The 16,899-nt window shown below is 50.1% G+C and overlaps 1 protein-coding gene across 1 annotated transcript in view; it reads right to left on the bottom strand.

Annotated features, from left to right (window-relative positions):
- Positions 1-1,648: 1,648 nt before the first annotated feature.
- LOC122922423 (Myb related transcription factor, partner of profilin) overlaps positions 1,649-16,899 on the bottom strand; it is a 91,660-nt gene continuing 76,409 nt past the window's right edge. The window contains exon 3 of the mRNA XM_044273024.1: positions 1,649-2,943. Coding sequence (XP_044128959.1) covers positions 2,324-2,943 — 620 coding nt within the window. The 3' untranslated portion in view covers positions 1,649-2,323. The remainder of the gene's footprint in view (positions 2,944-16,899) is intronic.

The raw sequence follows: 16,899 nt of genomic DNA, 5'->3' as shown, positions 1-16,899 counted from the left end.
TAAGGAGTCAGCATTTTGTCACCACAAATATTTTGCAGAAATTAAGGCGCAGCGAACCATGCAAAGTGCGAGTTTTCCAGATGTATGGCATGTCCGCACGGAGGATGTGGCGCCCGCTCACACCACGTCATAGGTGGGCTCTGAAACGCTGCAGGGTTCAGAAGGGAAGACCGCCATTTGGCTTTTGCAGCAGGCTTTGATGGTTTATGGGCGGCATGCTGCTTTCAGACATCCTGAGGACCATACGTTTTCTATCAGCGGCGCTGAGTGAGGGGGGGGGTTGCCCTCATCACTGGGTCCGTTTTGGCGCGTATAAGACTTTTCCATCACTTCTGCCATTGTTTTTTGGGTTTTGTCATTGTTGGTTCACCGTAGAGAAAAATGACACCTTCTCTTTATTCTGCCGGATACCAATATTACATCGTTTTTATTTTTACCACTTTTACACTAAGCATTTGGGGGGGGATCTTGTTTTTGTCTCTTTATAGGACTTTTGAATCCCTTTGTTATTTTGCTTTTTGTCCGGGAGGTGACTGAAAATGGCTGTTCTGGCATCTTTTTCATGCTGTTCACCTGAAGGGGTAGAGTGTGTGGTATTTTTGTAGATATGGATGCAGCGATGCCTAATATGTCTTTTCTTTACTGCAAGTGCCTACTCAAACAGCTGATCGGTGGGCCCGAGGCCCCCCACCAGTCGGAGAATGTGGACCTATCCAGAGGATAGCCCCTTTGATGGACGCAGCAGTAGCGTGGTTTATAATGCGGTGTCTTCCTGGTGGCATTATCTGAGGTCGGCATTAGAATCCGTTATCATGTCATAGGAGCAGCATTCAGGTCAGGAAGACTTTGAGACTGATTTTCCTTCAGGTTTTTTGAAAATCTGCCCTAAAAAACTTTGGGGGCTATTTACAAAGACGGCTTTTTGCGGTGGTATTTGTTCTCCCTTTTGCGCTGGCATTAGATGCAGACAAACCGCAGCAGCCCCGGCTGGGGTCGTTTCTGCCATTATTTACGCCTCTTCCCAGGTGTAAATATCGGTAAATTTGCTGGGGCCTAAGTCCCGGCCTGCGACACTCCTAAGTCGCAAAAAGGCAGTTGTCCAAGATTGTTACTAAAACAACTGGCGTAAAAAAAAGTTCCTAAATGACCCCCTCTGTGTGAACCTGCCCTCGGGCCACAATCACTGATCTCTAACAACTGGCCTATTAGTCTATGCGAAAGGACCTCATCATCCCCTCTGCAACAGAAGACTCGTGGCAAAAACGTGACACAAAATGGAGTGACTTTGTGGGGGCTCACGCATGGTTTGCCTCTTTTCCAAGTAGTGCACCGTGTGGGTTTGTCGTATAATCTAGGCCGGGAATTGGCTAAGGTTAGCGGGAATCTTCCTCAGCTCCTTCCTGGTATGCGGATCTAATGCCGCCACACGGGCGCCTGCAGCGCTGCTCTTGATAAATGTCCCCTTTATCCCTGTAGAAGCTCCAGTCCTGGTGTTTGCTCATGACCACTGAGGTGTGGACGAGGCCATTGCTGGTGGGGAGAAGGTGACTAATGTTCCCTGGTGGTGGGGAGGGGGAATGAGAACAGGGCCGTACAAGCCATTCCTGGGGGCTCCTCTCCGTTCGCACTCTCTAATGAAAACCACACGTTAGGAATCAGAAGCTTTTAATATGTTATTTACATACAGAATCCATGCTCCCAACCCTCTAGTTGTGTAACGAGGCAGGGAAGCCATTAGTGAGGATGCAGATATATTGCTGTCTGGAATAGCCACATGAATGGAGAGAGAGGAGGACAGGATTGGATAAGTCACTTACAATATGGAACATTCCCATAAAAAACCTGAGAGCAACAGGAAACAAACGCTGGACAGGCAGCCCCCATTCATATCCCTCATCTGAATCCAGAGTCACCAAGACACCCGTAGAAGCTTCAGCACATGAGGGAACGTCATGCCCCGCTAAACACCCTGGGCCCAGTGTGCCTTTATTAAGAACCTTCCTCCAAGCAGCCCTGAACCACAAAAAGCTGTCACCCACCTACGAGAGATCAGCATGGAAGACCCACATTTACAGGCCAACTCCTCACGGCTGCTCGTACCTTCATCACCCGCTTAACAGGAGCATGACATTTAGGCCGAAGGGTGAGGCCCTCATGCTATACCATCTCCGACAATTCCTACAAGTGGATTGTGAGAGTCGCAATTCAAACACAGAAACAAACATGGAGTCTGCGGGAAGATTTCAGCCTTTTCTATCTGGGGAATAACGTTGATGAGAAGACATCCTGAAGCGCGGGGCCTCCTCGCACAGTTCACCATCATTTATACGTTTTTCCAGCGGCCTCTGCGCTTACGTGGATTCAGGTAGGAAAATCTCTTTCTTTTATTGGGAGGAGGGGGGGATGGAGGCTGAGGCGGTTCTTCTGTAGTCTCCTGGGCATCATCTCCAGGTTCCTCATGACGTTCTACCTCATAATTTACAGAACATGGTTCAGACTCTGGCTCTGTCTTTGTGGGAAAGTAAACAGGCTCAATAAGGGCTGAGGGGTCCGGTGAAGCTGGCTGGGGAGGTATGAGAGGCAATAGGGTGGCCAGGACATTGGTCAAACGGTCCATACTTTGCCGCAGGGTATAGGTTAGGTGCCGAATAGCTTCAACTGTTTCTTGTTGAGCTCTCAACATGGCAACCGTTGGGTCATAGTGCTGACCGACACCAGCAGGGGCAAGTAAAGGAGAACCAGACCCTTGGGGCAGCTGTTCTGGAGAGTCCCCATCTGAGGGATCTGGTGAAGGACTCAGCTGTGGTAACTGAACTATATGAAGCTGAGGTGTTGGGGAAGCAGATTCCTTCGGATGAAGTAGCAGCGGAGGCTCTGGGGGACAGCAGGGACCACTGAGAGAGTTCTCAGCACTAGATGAGCCAGGGCCGGGTAAATGTAGGTCTGTGGATAAGAAGAGACATTGTGTTAGTTGAGCATAGCACTAGAAAATGTTGGCACCATAACATCTAAAGATCTTCACTACGGCCCAGGCTGCATGAGACCTCTAAGAGTCAGTCGTGGTGTCTGCAGGTTTGGCCTTGCCATCATTATTATTATTATTATTATAATCCATTCTAAAGACCCCAGATACTTCAGGTCCTAGAATCTGCATCCATAGATCAGCCAAGCTCTGCCCCTAACAAGACCACCACTCAAGGACTGGTGCTACAAAACAAACATACCTACCACCTACAGTCACGTGGAAATGTAAGTACCTCGATGTAGAGATGAACTGCGCTTTATGTGGAGACATCAGTATCTGCTTGTCAGAACACGAGAGGATGGGACAAGATCAGGTTCCCTTCACTAGAACTTATTACACAATGGGATCCACAGCTGGATTCTCCATCTCTTTACCTTCGCTTTTCCTACGTCAAGATGACAGGTATTGTCTTTCACCGCCCACAATAGATGGTCTCACATTCTCCAGCTGTCTCTGGTACAATGAACAATTCAGAATGGATTTCATGATGATAGGCTGCCCAAACAGCTTCTGGTTGCATGTCTACATAACTCATTACCACCATGCTTTACAGTCCCTGGTTCTCCTTGGAACATACCCTCAATGTAACAACTGGCTGCAAAATGATGTGTGTGAATCCATCCTTAGTCCACAAGTGCTATGATTTACAATACTGGTATCAAGTTCTTCTAGAGCAGGCATGCTCAACCTGCAGCCCTCTAGCTGTTGCAAAACTACAACTCCCAGCATGCCCGAACAGCCTACAGCAGGGAATTGTGGGAGTTGTAGTTTTACAACAGCTGGAGGGCCGCAGGTTGAGCATCCCTGTTCTAGTGTGATGCTGACAATGGTCCTGACTTCTACTCCTGCGACCACATAATGGTCTTATCTGGCGAGAGCCCATTGTTCCAGAAAGCCTGGTGTTCATGGGTAATCTATGGCCTTCCTCAGACGTTCTACCTGGAATTGGTGGTCTCCTTCATCTCCCATGTAGGTGTCACCTGTGCCCCTCAGTGGTGACTGCATCTTGTGTTCTCCAGCTGTCCCTGCTGTCCCCCCTATGTAGATGTCTCTAACGGTCTCCTGTGACGTCAGTAGATGTGAGACCTGTTAGGTTCTTCAGCCTTAAGCGAGATTCCCAATAGTGTTCAGGAAACCGTCTGCGGGTCTCTCTGGATCCGGCATTGCCGGAGCCTCCATTAATGAAGTCTGGCCCCTATAATGGGGTCCAGCGGAGGTTTGTCTGCAACCTGGCAAATAAGCACTATGCGGTCCCCAAGGCACGGGCAACATCTGTGCGGTGGCCGGGACGGATCGAGACCCATTCAACTTGAATAGGTCCGAGATCCGTCCGCACCATAAAAAAATAGAACATGTTTAGCTTTTTTTGCGGTGCAGAGGCACGAACAGAAACACCGCCGAAGCGTAGTGTCCGTAGTGCTTCCGATCCGCACCGCCTCTCCAGGATAGCGGACCCAAGTGAATGGGTCCACATCCGTGGTGAAGGTGCACGCGGTCGGTGCCCGTGTATTGCAGATCCGCTGTATGCAGGCCGCAATCCCAGGTCTCCATACACAGGACATGACTGCTGCATGTAAACAGACGTCTGTATGGGGATCAGTGATCACAGCAGCAGCAGATCCCAGGTCTCCATACACAGGACATGACTGCTGCATGTAAACAGACGTCTGTATGGGGATCAGTGATCACAGCAGCAGCAGATCCCAGGTCTCCATACACAGGACATGACTGCTGCATGTAAACAGACGTCTGTATGGGGATCAGTGATCACAGCAGCAGATCCCAGGTCTCCATACACAGGACATGACTGCTGCATGTAAACAGACGTCTGTATGGGGATCAGTGATCACAGCAGCAGATCCCAGGTCTCCATACACAGGACATGACTGCTGCATGTAAACAGACGTCTGTATGGGGATCAGTGATCACAGCAGAAGATCCCAGGTCTCCATACACAGGACATGACTGCTGCATGTAAACAGACGTCTGTATGGGGATCAGTGATCACAGCAGCAGCAGATCCCAGGTCTCCATACACAGGACATGACTGCTGCATGTAAACAGACGTCTGTATGGGGATCAGTGATCACAGCAGCAGATCAGGTCTCCATACACAGGACATGACTGCTGCATGTAAACAGACGTCTGTATGGGGATCAGTGATCACAGCAGCAGATCCCAGGTCTCCATACACAGGACATGACTGCTGCATGTAAACAGACGTCTGTATGGGGATCAGTGATCACAGCAGCAGATCCCAGGTCTCCATACACAGGACATGACTGCTGCATGTAAACAGACGTCTGTATGGGGATCAGTGATCACAGCAGCAGCAGATCCCAGGTCTCCATACACAGGACATGACTGCTGCATGTAAACAGACGTCTGTATGGGGATCAGTGATCACAGCAGCAGATCAGGTCTCCATACACAGGACATGACTGCTGCATGTAAACAGACGTCTGTATGGGGATCAGTGATCACAGCAGCAGATCCCAGGTCTCCATACACAGGACATGACTGCTGCATGTAAACAGACGCCTGTATGGGGATCAGTGATCACAGCAGCAGCAGATCCCAGGTCTCCATACACAGGACATGACTGCTGCATGTAAACAGACGTCTGTATGGGGATCAGTGATCACAGCAGCAGCAGATCCCAGGTCTCCATACACAGGACATGACTGCTGCATGTAAACAGACGTCTGTATGGGGATCAGTGATCACAGCAGAAGATCCCAGGTCTCCATACACAGGACATGACTGCTGCATGTAAACAGACGTCTGTATGGGGATCAGTGATCACAGCAGCAGCAGATCCCAGGTCTCCATACACAGGACATGACTGCTGCATGTAAACAGACGCCTGTATGGGGATCAGTGATCACAGCAGCAGCAGATCCCAGGTCTCCATACACAGGACATGACTGCTGCATGTAAACAGACGTCTGTATGGGGATCAGTGATCACAGCAGCAGCAGATCCCAGGTCTCCATACACAGGACATGACTGCTGCATGTAAACAGACGTCTGTATGGGGATCAGTGATCACAGCAGCAGCAGCAGATCCCAGGTCTCCATACACAGGACATGACTGCTGCATGTAAACAGAGAGCTGTATGGGGATCAGTGATCACAGCAGCAGCAGATCCCAGGTCTCCATACACAGGACATGACTGCTGCATGTAAACAGACGTCTGTATGGGGATCAGTGATCACAGCAGCAGATCCCAGGTCTCCATACACAGGACATGACTGCTGCATGTAAACAGACGTCTGTATGGGGATCAGTGATCACAGCAGCAGCAGATCCCAGGTCTCCATACACAGGACATGACTGCTGCATGTAAACAGACGTCTGTATGGGGATCAGTGATCACAGCAGCAGCAGATCCCAGGTCTCCATACACAGGACATGACTGCTGCATGTAAACAGACGTCTGTATGGGGATCAGTGATCACAGCAGCAGATCCCAGGTCTCCATACACAGGACATGACTGCTGCATGTAAACAGACGTCTGTATGGGGATCAGTGATCACAGCAGCAGATCCCAGGTCTCCATACACAGGACATGACTGCTGCATGTAAACAGACGTCTGTATGGGGATCAGTGATCACAGCAGCAGATCAGGTCTCCATACACAGGACATGACTGCTGCATGTAAACAGACGTCTGTATGGGGATCAGTGATCACAGCAGAGATCAGGTCTCCATACACAGGACATGACTGCTGCATGTAAACAGACGTCTGTATGGGGATCAGTGATCACAGCAGCAGATCCCAGGTATCCATACACAGGACATGACTGCTGCATGTAAACAGACGTCTGTATGGGGATCAGTGATCACAGCAGCAGATCCCAGGTCTCCATACACAGGACATGACTGCTGCATGTAAACAGACGTCTGTATGGGGATCAGTGATCACAGCAGCAGATCCCAGGTCTCCATACACAGGACATGACTGCTGCATGTAAACAGACGCCTGTATGGGGATCAGTGATCACAGCAGCAGATCCCAGCTCTCCATACACAGGACATGACTGCTGCATGTAAACAGACGTCTGTATGGGGATCAGTGATCACAGCAGCAGATCCCAGGTCTCCATACACAGGACATGACTGCTGCATGTAAACAGACGTCTGTATGGGGATCAGTGATCACAGCAGCAGCAGATCCCAGGTCTCCATACACAGGACATGACTGCTGCATGTAAACAGAGAGCTGTATGGGGATCAGTGATCACAGCAGCAGCAGATCCCAGGTCTCCATACACAGGACATGACTGCTGCATGTAAACAGACGTCTGTATGGGGATCAGTGATCACAGCAGAGATCAGGTCTCCATACACAGGACATGACTGCTGCATGTAAACAGACGTCTGTATGGGGATCAGTGATCACAGCAGCAGATCCCAGGTCTCCATACACAGGACATGACTGCTGCATGTAAACAGACGTCTGTATGGGGATCAGTGATCACAGCAGAGATCAGGACTCCATACACAGGACATGACTGCTGCATGTAAACAGAGAGCTGTATGGGGATCAGTGATCACAGCAGCAGCAGATCCCAGGTCTCCATACACAGGACATGACTGCTGCATGTAAACAGACGTCTGTATGGGGATCAGTGATCACAGCAGCAGATCCCAGGTCTCCATACACAGGACATGACTGCTGCATGTAAACAGACGTCTGTATGGGGATCAGTGATCACAGCAGCAGCAGATCCCAGGTCTCCATACACAGGACATGACTGCTGCATGTAAACAGACGTCTGTATGGGGATCAGTGATCACAGCAGCAGCAGATCCCAGGTCTCCATACACAGGACATGACTGCTGCATGTAAACAGACGCCTGTATGGGGATCAGTGATCACAGCAGCAGCAGATCCCAGGTCTCCATACACAGGACATGACTGCTGCATGTAAACAGACGTCTGTATGGGGATCAGTGATCACAGCAGCAGATCCCAGGTCTCCATACACAGGACATGACTGCTGCATGTAAACAGACGTCTGTATGGGGATCAGTGATCACAGCAGCAGCAGATCCCAGGTCTCCATACACAGGACATGACTGCTGCATGTAAACAGACGTCTGTATGGGGATCAGTGATCACAGCAGCAGATCCCAGGTCTCCATACACAGGACATGACTGCTGCATGTAAACAGACGTCTGTATGGGGATCAGTGATCACAGCAGCAGATCCCAGGTCTCCATACACAGGACATGACTGCTGCATGTAAACAGACGTCTGTATGGGGATCAGTGATCACAGCAGCAGAGATCAGGTCTCCATACACAGGACATGACTGCTGCATGTAAACAGACGTCTGTATGGGGATCAGTGATCACAGCAGCAGCAGATCCCAGGTCTCCATACACAGGACATGACTGCTGCATGTAAACAGACGTCTGTATGGGGATCAGTGATCACAGCAGCAGCAGATCCCAGGTCTCCATACACAGGACATGACTGCTGCATGTAAACAGACGTCTGTATGGGGATCAGTGATCACAGCAGCAGATCCCAGGTCTCCATACACAGGACATGACTGCTGCATGTAAACAGAAGTCCGTATGGGGATCAGTGATCACAGCAGCAGATCCCAGGTCTCCATACACAGGACATGACTGCTGCATGTAAACAGACGTCTGTATGGGGATCAGTGATCACAGCAGAGATCAGGTCTCCATACACAGGACATGACTGCTGCATGTAAACAGACGTCTGTATGGGGATCAGTGATCACAGCAGCAGATCCCAGCTCTCCATACACAGGACATGACTGCTGCATGTAAACAGACGTCTGTATGGGGATCAGTGATCACAGCAGCAGATCCCAGGTCTCCATACACAGGACATGACTGCTGCATGTAAACAGACGTCTGTATGGGGATCAGTGATCACAGCAGCAGCAGATCCCAGGTCTCCATACACAGGACATGACTGCTGCATGTAAACAGAGAGTCTGTATGGGGATCAGTGATCACAGCAGCAGCAGATCCCAGGTCTCCATACACAGGACATGACTGCTGCATGTAAACAGACGTCTGTATGGGGATCAGTGATCACAGCAGCAGATCCCAGGTCTCCATACACAGGACATGACTGCTGCATGTAAACAGACGTCTGTATGGGGATCAGTGATCACAGCAGCAGATCCCAGGTCTCCATACACAGGACATGACTGCTGCATGTAAACAGACGTCTGTATGGGGATCAGTGATCACAGCAGAAGATCCCAGGTCTCCATACACAGGACATGACTGCTGCATGTAAACAGACGTCTGTATGGGGATCAGTGATCACAGCAGCAGAGATCAGGTCTCCATACACAGGACATGACTGCTGCATGTAAACAGACGTCTGTATGGGGATCAGTGATCACAGCAGCAGATCTCAGGTCTCCATACACAGGACATGACTGCTGCATGTAAACAGACGTCTGTATGGGGATCAGTGATCACAGCAGCAGATCCCAGGTCTCCATACACAGGACATGACTGCTGCATGTAAACAGAAGTCCGTATGGGGATCAGTGATCACAGCAGCAGATCCCAGGTCTCCATACACAGGACATGACTGCTGCATGTAAACAGACGTCTGTATGGGGATCAGTGATCACAGCAGAGATCAGGTCTCCATACACAGGACATGACTGCTGCATGTAAACAGACGTCTGTATGGGGATCAGTGATCACAGCAGCAGCAGATCCCAGGTCTCCATACACAGGACATGACTGCTGCATGTAAACAGACGTCTGTATGGGGATCAGTGATCACAGCAGCAGATCCCAGGCTCTCCATACACAGGACATGACTGCTGCATGTAAACAGACGTCTGTATGGGGATCAGTGATCACAGCAGCAGATCCCAGGTCTCCATACACAGGACATGACTGCTGCATGTAAACAGACGTCTGTATGGGGATCAGTGATCACAGCAGCAGCAGATCCCAGGTCTCCATACACAGGACATGACTGCTGCATGTAAACAGAGAGCTGTATGGGGATCAGTGATCACAGCAGCAGCAGATCCCAGGTCTCCATACACAGGACATGACTGCTGCATGTAAACAGACGTCTGTATGGGGATCAGTGATCACAGCAGCAGATCCCAGGTCTCCATACACAGGACATGACTGCTGCATGTAAACAGACGTCTGTATGGGGATCAGTGATCACAGCAGCAGATCCCAGGTCTCCATACACAGGACATGACTGCTGCATGTAAACAGACGTCTGTATGGGGATCAGTGATCACAGCAGCAGATCCCAGGTCTCCATACACAGGACATGACTGCTGCATGTAAACAGACGTCTGTATGGGGATCAGTGATCACAGCAGCAGATCCCAGGTCTCCATACACAGGACATGACTGCTGCATGTAAACAGACATCTGTATGGGGATCAGTGATCACAGCAGCAGATCCCAGGTCTCCATACACAGGACATGACTGCTGCATGTAAACAGAGAGCTGTATGGGGATCAGTGATCACAGCAGAGATCAGGTCTCCATACACAGGACATGACTGCTGCATGTAAACAGACGTCTGTATGGGGATCAGTGATCACAGCAGAGATCAGGTCTCCATACACAGGACATGACTGCTGCATGTAAACAGACGTCTGTATGGGGATCAGTGATCACAGCAGCAGCAGATCCCAGGTCTCCATACACAGGACATGACTGCTGCATGTAAACAGAGAGCTGTATGGGGATCAGTGATCACAGCAGCAGCAGATCCCAGGTCTCCATACACAGGACATGACTGCTGCATGTAAACAGACGTCTGTATGGGGATCAGTGATCACAGCAGCAGATCCCAGGTCTCCATACACAGGACATGACTGCTGCATGTAAACAGACGTCTGTATGGGGATCAATGATCACAGCAGCAGCAGATCCCAGGTCTCCATACACAGGACATGACTGCTGCATGTAAACAGACGCCTGTATGGGGATCAGTGATCACAGCAGCAGCAGATCCCAGGTCTCCATACACAGGACATGACTGCTGCATGTAAACAGACGTCTGTATGGGGATCAGTGATCACAGCAGCAGCAGATCCCAGGTCTCCATACACAGGACATGACTGCTGCATGTAAACAGACGTCTGTATGGGGATCAGTGATCACAGCAGCAGATCAGGTCTCCATACACAGGACATGACTGCTGCATGTAAACAGACGTCTGTATGGGGATCAGTGATCACAGCAGCAGATCCCAGGTCTCCATACACAGGACATGACTGCTGCATGTAAACAGACGTCTGTATGGGGATCAGTGATCACAGCAGCAGATCCCAGGTCTCCATACACAGGACATGACTGCTGCATGTAAACAGAGAGCTGTATGGGGATCAGTGATCACAGCAGCAGATCCCAGGTCTCCATACACAGGACATGACTGCTGCATGTAAACAGACGTCTGTAGGGGGATCAGTGATCACAGCAGCAGCAGATCCCAGGTCTCCATACACAGGACATGACTGCTGCATGTAAACAGACGTCTGTATGGGGATCAGTGATCACAGCAGCAGATCCCAGGTCTCCATACACAGGACATGACTGCTGCATGTAAACAGACGTCTGTATGGGGATCAGTGATCACAGCAGAAGATCCCAGGTCTCCATACACAGGACATGACTGCTGCATGTAAACAGACGTCTGTATGGGGATCAGTGATCACAGCAGCAGCAGATCCCAGGTCTCCATACACAGGACATGACTGCTGCATGTAAACAGACGTCTGTATGGGGATCAGTGATCACAGCAGCAGATCCCAGGTCTCCATACACAGGACATGACTGCTGCATGTAAACAGACGTCTGTATGGGGATCAGTGATCACAGCAGCAGCAGATCCCAGGTCTCCATACACAGGACATGACTGCTGCATGTAAACAGACGTCTGTATGGGGATCAGTGATCACAGCAGCAGCAGATCCCAGGTCTCCATACACAGGACATGACTGCTGCATGTAAACAGAAGTCTGTATGGGGATCAGTGATCACAGCAGCAGCAGATCCCAGGTCTCCATACACAGGACATGACTGCTGCATGTAAACAGACGTCTGTATGGGGATCAGTGATCACAGCAGCAGATCCCAGGTCTCCATACACAGGACATGACTGCTGCATGTAAACAGACGTCTGTATGGGGATCAGTGATCACAGCAGCAGATCCCAGGTCTCCATACACAGGACATGACTGCTGCATGTAAACAGACATCTGTATGGGGATCAGTGATCACAGCAGCAGATCCCAGGTCTCCATACACAGGACATGACTGCTGCATGTAAACAGACGTCTGTATGGGGATCAGTGATCACAGCAGCAGCAGATCCCAGGTCTCCATACACAGGACATGACTGCTGCATGTAAACAGACGTCTGTATGGGGATCAGTGATCACAGCAGCAGATCCCAGGTCTCCATACACAGGACATGACTGCTGCATGTAAACAGACGTCTGTATGGGGATCAGTGATCACAGCAGCAGCAGATCCCAGGTCTCCATACACAGGACATGACTGCTGCATGTAAACAGACGTCTGTATGGGGATCAGTGATCACAGCAGCAGATCCCAGGTCTCCATACACAGGACATGACTGCTGCATGTAAACAGACATCTGTATGGGGATCAGTGATCACAGCAGCAGATCCCAGGTCTCCATACACAGGACATGACTGCTGCATGTAAACAGAGAGCTGTATGGGGATCAGTGATCACAGCAGCAGCAGATCTCAGGTCTCCATACACAGGACATGACTGCTGCATGTAAACAGACGTCTGTATGGGGATCAGTGATCACAGCAGCAGATCAGGTCTCCATACACAGGACATGACTGCTGCATGTAAACAGACATCTGTATGGGGATCAGTGATCACAGCAGCAGCAGATCCCAGGTCTCCATACACAGGACATGACTGCTGCATGTAAACAGACGTCTGTATGGGGATCAGTGATCACAGCAGCAGATCCCAGGTCTCCATACACAGGACATGACTGCTGCATGTAAACAGATGTCTGTATGGGGATCAGTGATCACAGCAGAGATCAGGTCTCCATACACAGGACATGACTGCTGCATGTAAACAGACGTCTGTATGGGGATCAGTGATCACAGCAGCAGATCCCAGGTCTCCATACACAGGACATGACTGCTGCATGTAAACAGACGTCTGTATGGGGATCAGTGATCACAGCAGCAGCAGATCCCAGGTCTCCATACACAGGACATGACTGCTGCATGTAAACAGACGTCTGTATGGGGATCAGTGATCACAGCAGCAGCAGATCCCAGGTCTCCATACACAGGACATGACTGCTGCATGTAAACAGAGAGCTGTATGGGGATCAGTGATCACAGCAGCAGCAGATCCCAGGTCTCCATACACAGGACATGACTGCTGCATGTAAACAGACGTCTGTATGGGGATCAGTGATCACAGCAGCAGATCCCAGGTCTCCATACACAGGACATGACTGCTGCATGTAAACAGACGTCTGTATGGGGATCAGTGATCACAGCAGCAGCAGATCCCAGGTCTCCATACACAGGACATGACTGCTGCATGTAAACAGACGTCTGTATGGGGATCAGTGATCACAGCAGCAGATCCCAGGTCTCCATACACAGGACATGACTGCTGCATGTAAACAGACATCTGTATGGGGATCAGTGATCACAGCAGCAGATCCCAGGTCTCCATACACAGGACATGACTGCTGCATGTAAACAGAGAGCTGTATGGGGATCAGTGATCACAGCAGCAGCAGATCTCAGGTCTCCATACACAGGACATGACTGCTGCATGTAAACAGACGTCTGTATGGGGATCAGTGATCACAGCAGAGATCAGGTCTCCATACACAGGACATGACTGCTGCATGTAAACAGACATCTGTATGGGGATCAGTGATCACAGCAGCAGCAGATCCCAGGTCTCCATACACAGGACATGACTGCTGCATGTAAACAGACGTCTGTATGGGGATCAGTGATCACAGCAGCAGATCCCAGGTCTCCATACACAGGACATGACTGCTGCATGTAAACAGACGTCTGTATGGGGATCAGTGATCACAGCAGCAGCAGATCCCAGGTCTCCATACACAGGACATGACTGCTGCATGTAAACAGACGTCTGTATGGGGATCAGTGATCACAGCAGAGATCAGGTCTCCATACACAGGACATGACTGCTGCATGTAAACAGACGTCTGTATGGGGATCAGTGATCACAGCAGCAGATCCCAGGTCTCCATACACAGGACATGACTGCTGCATGTAAACAGACGTCTGTATGGGGATCAGTGATCACAGCAGCAGCAGATCCCAGGTCTCCATACACAGGACATGACTGCTGCATGTAAACAGACGTCTGTATGGGGATCAGTGATCACAGCAGCAGCAGATCCCAGGTCTCCATACACAGGACATGACTGCTGCATGTAAACAGAGAGCTGTATGGGGATCAGTGATCACAGCAGCAGCAGATCCCAGGTCTCCATACACAGGACATGACTGCTGCATGTAAACAGACGTCTGTATGGGGATCAGTGATCACAGCAGCAGATCCCAGGTCTCCATACACAGGACATGACTGCTGCATGTAAACAGACGTCTGTATGGGGATCAGTGATCACAGCAGCAGCAGATCCCAGGTCTCCATACACAGGACATGACTGCTGCATGTAAACAGACGTCTGTATGGGGATCAGTGATCACAGCAGAGATCAGGTCTCCATACACAGGACATGACTGCTGCATGTAAACAGACGTCTGTATGGGGATCAGTGATCACAGCAGCAGATCCCAGGTCTCCATACACAGGACATGACTGCTGCATGTAAACAGACGTCTGTATGGGGATCAGTGATCACAGCAGCAGCAGATCCCAGGTCTCCATACACAGGACATGACTGCTGCATGTAAACAGACGTCTGTATGGGGATCAGTGATCACAGCAGCAGCAGATCCCAGGTCTCCATACACAGGACATGACTGCTGCATGTAAACAGAGAGCTGTATGGGGATCAGTGATCACAGCAGCAGCAGATCCCAGGTCTCCATACACAGGACATGACTGCTGCATGTAAACAGACGTCTGTATGGGGATCAGTGATCACAGCAGCAGATCCCAGGTCTCCATACACAGGACATGACTGCTGCATGTAAACAGACGTCTGTATGGGGATCAGTGATCACAGCAGCAGCAGATCCCAGGTCTCCATACACAGGACATGACTGCTGCATGTAAACAGACGTCTGTATGGGGATCAGTGATCACAGCAGCAGATCCCAGGTCTCCATACACAGGACATGACTGCTGCATGTAAACAGACATCTGTATGGGGATCAGTGATCACAGCAGCAGATCCCAGGTCTCCATACACAGGACATGACTGCTGCATGTAAACAGAGAGCTGTATGGGGATCAGTGATCACAGCAGCAGCAGATCTCAGGTCTCCATACACAGGACATGACTGCTGCATGTAAACAGACGTCTGTATGGGGATCAGTGATCACAGCAGAGATCAGGTCTCCATACACAGGACATGACTGCTGCATGTAAACAGACATCTGTATGGGGATCAGTGATCACAGCAGCAGCAGATCCCAGGTCTCCATACACAGGACATGACTGCTGCATGTAAACAGACGTCTGTATGGGGATCAGTGATCACAGCAGCAGATCCCAGGTCTCCATACACAGGACATGACTGCTGCATGTAAACAGACGTCTGTATGGGGATCAGTGATCACAGCAGCAGCAGATCCCAGGTCTCCATACACAGGACATGACTGCTGCATGTAAACAGACGTCTGTATGGGGATCAGTGATCACAGCAGAGATCAGGTCTCCATACACAGGACATGACTGCTGCATGTAAACAGACGTCTGTATGGGGATCAGTGATCACAGCAGCAGATCCCAGGTCTCCATACACAGGACATGACTGCTGCATGTAAACAGACGTCTGTATGGGGATCAGTGATCACAGCAGCAGCAGATCCCAGGTCTCCATACACAGGACATGACTGCTGCATGTAAACAGACGTCTGTATGGGGATCAGTGATCACAGCAGCAGCAGATCCCAGGTCTCCATACACAGGACATGACTGCTGCATGTAAACAGAGAGCTGTATGGGGATCAGTGATCACAGCAGCAGCAGATCCCAGGTCTCCATACACAGGACATGACTGCTGCATGTAAACAGACGTCTGTATGGGGATCAGTGATCACAGCAGCAGATCCCAGGTCTCCATACACAGGACATGACTGCTGCATGTAAACAGACGTCTGTATGGGGATCAGTGATCACAGCAGCAGCAGATCCCAGGTCTCCATACACAGGACATGACTGCTGCATGTAAACAGACGTCTGTATGGGGATCAGTGATCACAGCAGCAGCAGATCCCAGGTCTCCATGTGACATCCCTAACCCTAATCAGGCTATTACCAGGAACGTCTGGCTGTACAATCATCCAGTGGAAAAGGACCTTCACCCAGAGACCCAGAGATGGGTTCAATGCTCAATTCTGATGATTTTTTTGAACCAGCAAAGCAAGGAATGGACACAAATATAAAGGAAAGAACGAAAAGAAAACCTCACAGCAACCAATAGGAGCTCGGCTTTCATGTTCTAAAATCCTCTGGAGAAATGGAAGCCGTGCTGTGGTTGGATGCTGTGGGCAACAAAGGCTCTTATGATTATTATTATTTTTTTAAACCTCTTGAATTCAAAATCTACATAAAAAAAACGAAACTTGAAAACCCGGCAGGCGGGGGGGTCGTCAGAGACTAAAATCAGTCCTGGCAGCGCGCCGAGCGGC

Source organism: Bufo gargarizans, unplaced genomic scaffold (assembly GCF_014858855.1).
Source record: "Bufo gargarizans isolate SCDJY-AF-19 unplaced genomic scaffold, ASM1485885v1 fragScaff_scaffold_347_pilon, whole genome shotgun sequence".
NCBI lineage: Eukaryota > Metazoa > Chordata > Amphibia > Anura > Bufonidae > Bufo > Bufo gargarizans.
The sequence above is the reverse complement of the archived record's forward strand: the minus strand, read 5'-3'. Positions and strand labels throughout refer to the sequence as shown.